This window comes from Natrix helvetica (assembly GCF_964273705.1).
Source record: "Natrix helvetica genome assembly, chromosome: 1".
NCBI lineage: Eukaryota > Metazoa > Chordata > Lepidosauria > Squamata > Natricidae > Natrix > Natrix helvetica.
In genome coordinates this window covers 204,518,897-204,522,074 of record NC_138548.1, presented here as the reverse complement: position 1 = coordinate 204,522,074, position 3,178 = coordinate 204,518,897, and the positions used below count along the sequence as shown (strand labels likewise).

At 41.0% G+C, this 3,178-nt stretch overlaps 1 protein-coding gene across 1 annotated transcript; it reads left to right on the top strand.

The window, feature by feature from the left end:
- Positions 1-386: 386 nt before the first annotated feature.
- LOC309385342 (lysozyme C, milk isozyme-like) lies at positions 387-3,178 on the top strand. The gene is made up of 4 exons (XM_081939700.1): positions 387-552; positions 743-904; positions 1,302-1,380; positions 2,888-3,178. Exons 1-4 carry the CDS (start codon positions 423-425, stop codon positions 2,952-2,954), a joined length of 438 nt encoding a protein of 145 aa, XP_081795826.1. The 5' UTR covers positions 387-422; the 3' UTR covers positions 2,955-3,178.

Genomic DNA, 3,178 nt, shown 5'->3' with positions numbered 1-3,178 from the left:
AGAAGGTAGCAGTCACCGCACAATAAAAATCCCTCTTCCTTTTTCACATAGTTGCATGCAAAACACAAAAAATGATGGGGCTTCAATCATGAAGTTGTAACCATCACTTGTTCATTTTTGGCACCTCATTCCCTTTGACCCAGGATCTCTCGGGGAGATAAAAATGTTTTTCTCACTCATCTTTTTTTAAAAAATGGTTTGGCTTCTTATGAAATTAAAAATGACAGTTAAACATTTTGTTCTTCTACTTTGTCATCAACACGATCTTCTGGTTACTCCATTATTGCTTCAGGTTTGGGAATTACTATTGCTACATACTTTGTTATCGATCTCTCCTGAGTTTCCACTTTCACAAGCCGTGACTATAAAATCCAGGAGTCACACGGAAGAAGTCAGACCTCCTCCTCTGAGAAGCTGCAGCAATGAAGGCCCTAGTGCTCCTCTTCCTCCTCATTGCAGCAAATGAAGCCAAAGTATTTAGCAAATGTGAACTGGCTTCACTTCTGAAAAGAAATGGCATGGATGGATATCATGGCTACAAATTGGGCGATTGTGAGTTTACTCTTTCTATCTCTCCGTGTTAACCTGGTCCAGGTTTTCAAGAGGGATGGATCCTTGGATCCTTCCTTGGTTTGAGGAAGAATGATTGAAGATGGTTAAATATTCTGTGTAAGAAACCAGGATAGCTTTTCATCTATAACACAAGCCTTTTATACTCCTTTCCCCATTTGCTTTCTTCCAGGGATCTGTATGGCCTATCATGAGAGCAGATACAACAGCCGAGCTGTGGGGCCACCAAACACGGATGGCAGTCGCGACTATGGGATTTTCCAGATAAACAGCCGTTGGTGGTGCAACAATAACCAGGGCCGTACAGCTAATGGCTGTAATAAGCCTTGCAGTGGTAAGACACCCAGTGTAGAGAAGAAATTGTCTTGAGATGTTAGGAGAACAGTTAAGATAAAGTGGATGAGAAAATAATGACAATTCAGTCCCACTGGCAGTGGTGGGATTCAAATAATTTAACAACCGGTTCTCTGCCCTAATGGCCTGCTGGGTAGGTGTGGCTGGATGGTCATGTGACTGGATGGGTGTGGCCAACTTGACATCACTCACATTGAGGGGTGCTTCTCCTTGTCTGGCCTCTCATGACCGTGGAGATGCTGCAACGGTCGTAGGTCCTACAACTAAAATGCCACGTGGGTAAGAATCTGCTTTAAATAGCAATGTTATGCAAGTCTTTGGAAATCTTGTTTGAAACATCTATGTTGGAACATATTCCAATTTGTCTTTCCTGGCAGCTTTCACAAATGATGACATCAGAGATGATATTGTTTGTGCTAAGAGAATTGTCCGTGATCCACAAAGGATGGATGCCTGGTAAGTCAATCTTTCATTAATATCTTCCTCTTGTAACGTTGGTTAGCAATTGAACTGTCTTGAAAGTTAATTATCTTTCTTTAAATTAGAGTACAACTTTTAACCTTGATGGTAAAATGCAATTGCTGAATATGTCAATTTGTATTTTTCTTGCTACATTTGCATTTTGGTTGCATTAGAATACGAGTTTTATTGTCTTTTAAACTCAGGTTTAAAAGTAAGGTAAAGGTAAAGGTTCCACTCGCACATATGTGCTAGTTGTTCCTGACTCTAGGGGGTAGTGCTCATCTCCGTTTCAAAGCTGAAGACCCAGCACTGACTGAAGAGGTATCCGTGGTCATTTGGCCACTTGACTAAATATCAAAGGTGCACGGAACACTGTTACCTTCTCACCAAAAATGGTCCCTATTTTTTTATATGTGCATTTTTTGCATGCTTTTGAACTGCTAGGTTAGCAGAAGCTGGGACAAGTAATGGGAGCTCACTCAGTTATGTGGCTCTAGGTATTCGAACCACCAAACTGCCAACCTTTCTGATCAACAAGCTCAGAATCTTAGCCACGGAGCCACCTCATCCTGGATTAAAAATAGACTGGCACATAAGTTATTAGAGGGTTTTTTTTATACCTATTATAGCTGGACAATTTCTTCTCACTAATTTCCCCTCCGTTATCACTTTTGTGCTTCTCACTTGTTTGAAAATCTTTTATCACAGGTTCAGCATTGGGGTTTGGTTGGTACTGAGTTGGGGCAGGTAGCAGAAGAATTTGGCAGATGGCGTTTTAAACACCAGGACTCTGGATCCATGGAGGAGCTCCACAGGATCAGAGAACTGGTAGATAAAGAAAGCAGTGAGAGAAACAGTGAGAGATCATTTGTCAAGCCTCCAATCATAGGTTGAATAGGAAAAGGGGCTGCAGCAGCAAATGGTTAGATGGAGAACTGATAAACTGCACATCTAGAGCCAAACAACAATAGTATTATATGGTCAAAAATGAGAATCCTTTAAAAGTTAATTTGTTGTGTGCCCCTCTGAGGGATTCTATGATATGGGGGAGGATTTTGTGAGCCCTCTGGTGTTCACCAAAGACTTTGGACTTGAACTCCCTTTAGCTCTAGGTAGTGTAGACCCTACCTAGGATATGTGGGAACCAAAGAATCTCTTGGGCATTACTGGCATTCAGGCTTTATTGTGACAAATAGAACGTTAGGACTATTTTAGCTCAAACAAAAAAACTGTTGGATTTTAGCCTGGTGGAAAGGAATTCATTGACAAACCAGCAAATGAATTTTATCAATCAATAAAGAGGAAAGATGAATGAGATATAGTTGCTGCTAGCTAGCCTGGAAATTCCTGTCTCCTGCTTGAGCAGGGAGTTGGATTAGAAGACTTCCAAAGTCCCTTCCAATTCTGTTGTTCCCATATATTGAAGTAGATTTACATAAGCAATCAAACAACTCTGCCTGTGGTCTGGAAAGACATGCAATATTCTTATTCTTACTCCTAGGGTTGCCTGGAGGAACCACTGCAAAGGAAGAGATCTCTCACAATGGACTCGTGGCTGCCGGCTCTGAGATGGATGATCCTGCATTTCTCTTCCGCATTTCTCTTCCTCCTCCTCTGGTGAAAATGATGCTACCTCTTATACCGTGTAACCAAGCTTCCACAATTTGATTCGATACGTGTACCCCACACTAGTTGGTAAAACAAGTTTCTTTGCATACAAATGATGATTTCAAAACTCTTTTAAACTCTTCGAATATTGCTTGAAAATGTTCAATAAAATGAATATTCTGCA

Bases quoted from the DNA above. Each gene is read 5' to 3' on its own strand.
- LOC309385342 (XM_081939700.1), top strand. From the start codon at position 423: ATGAAGGCCCTAGTGCTCCTCTTCCTCCTCATTGCAGCAAATGAAGCC. The intron at 553-742 runs GTGAGTTTACTC...GCTTTCTTCCAG, and splicing joins TGGCTACAAATTGGGCGATT to GGATCTGTATGGCCTATCAT. The intron at 1,381-2,887 runs GTAAGTCAATCT...TCTTACTCCTAG, and splicing joins CCACAAAGGATGGATGCCTG to GGTTGCCTGGAGGAACCACT.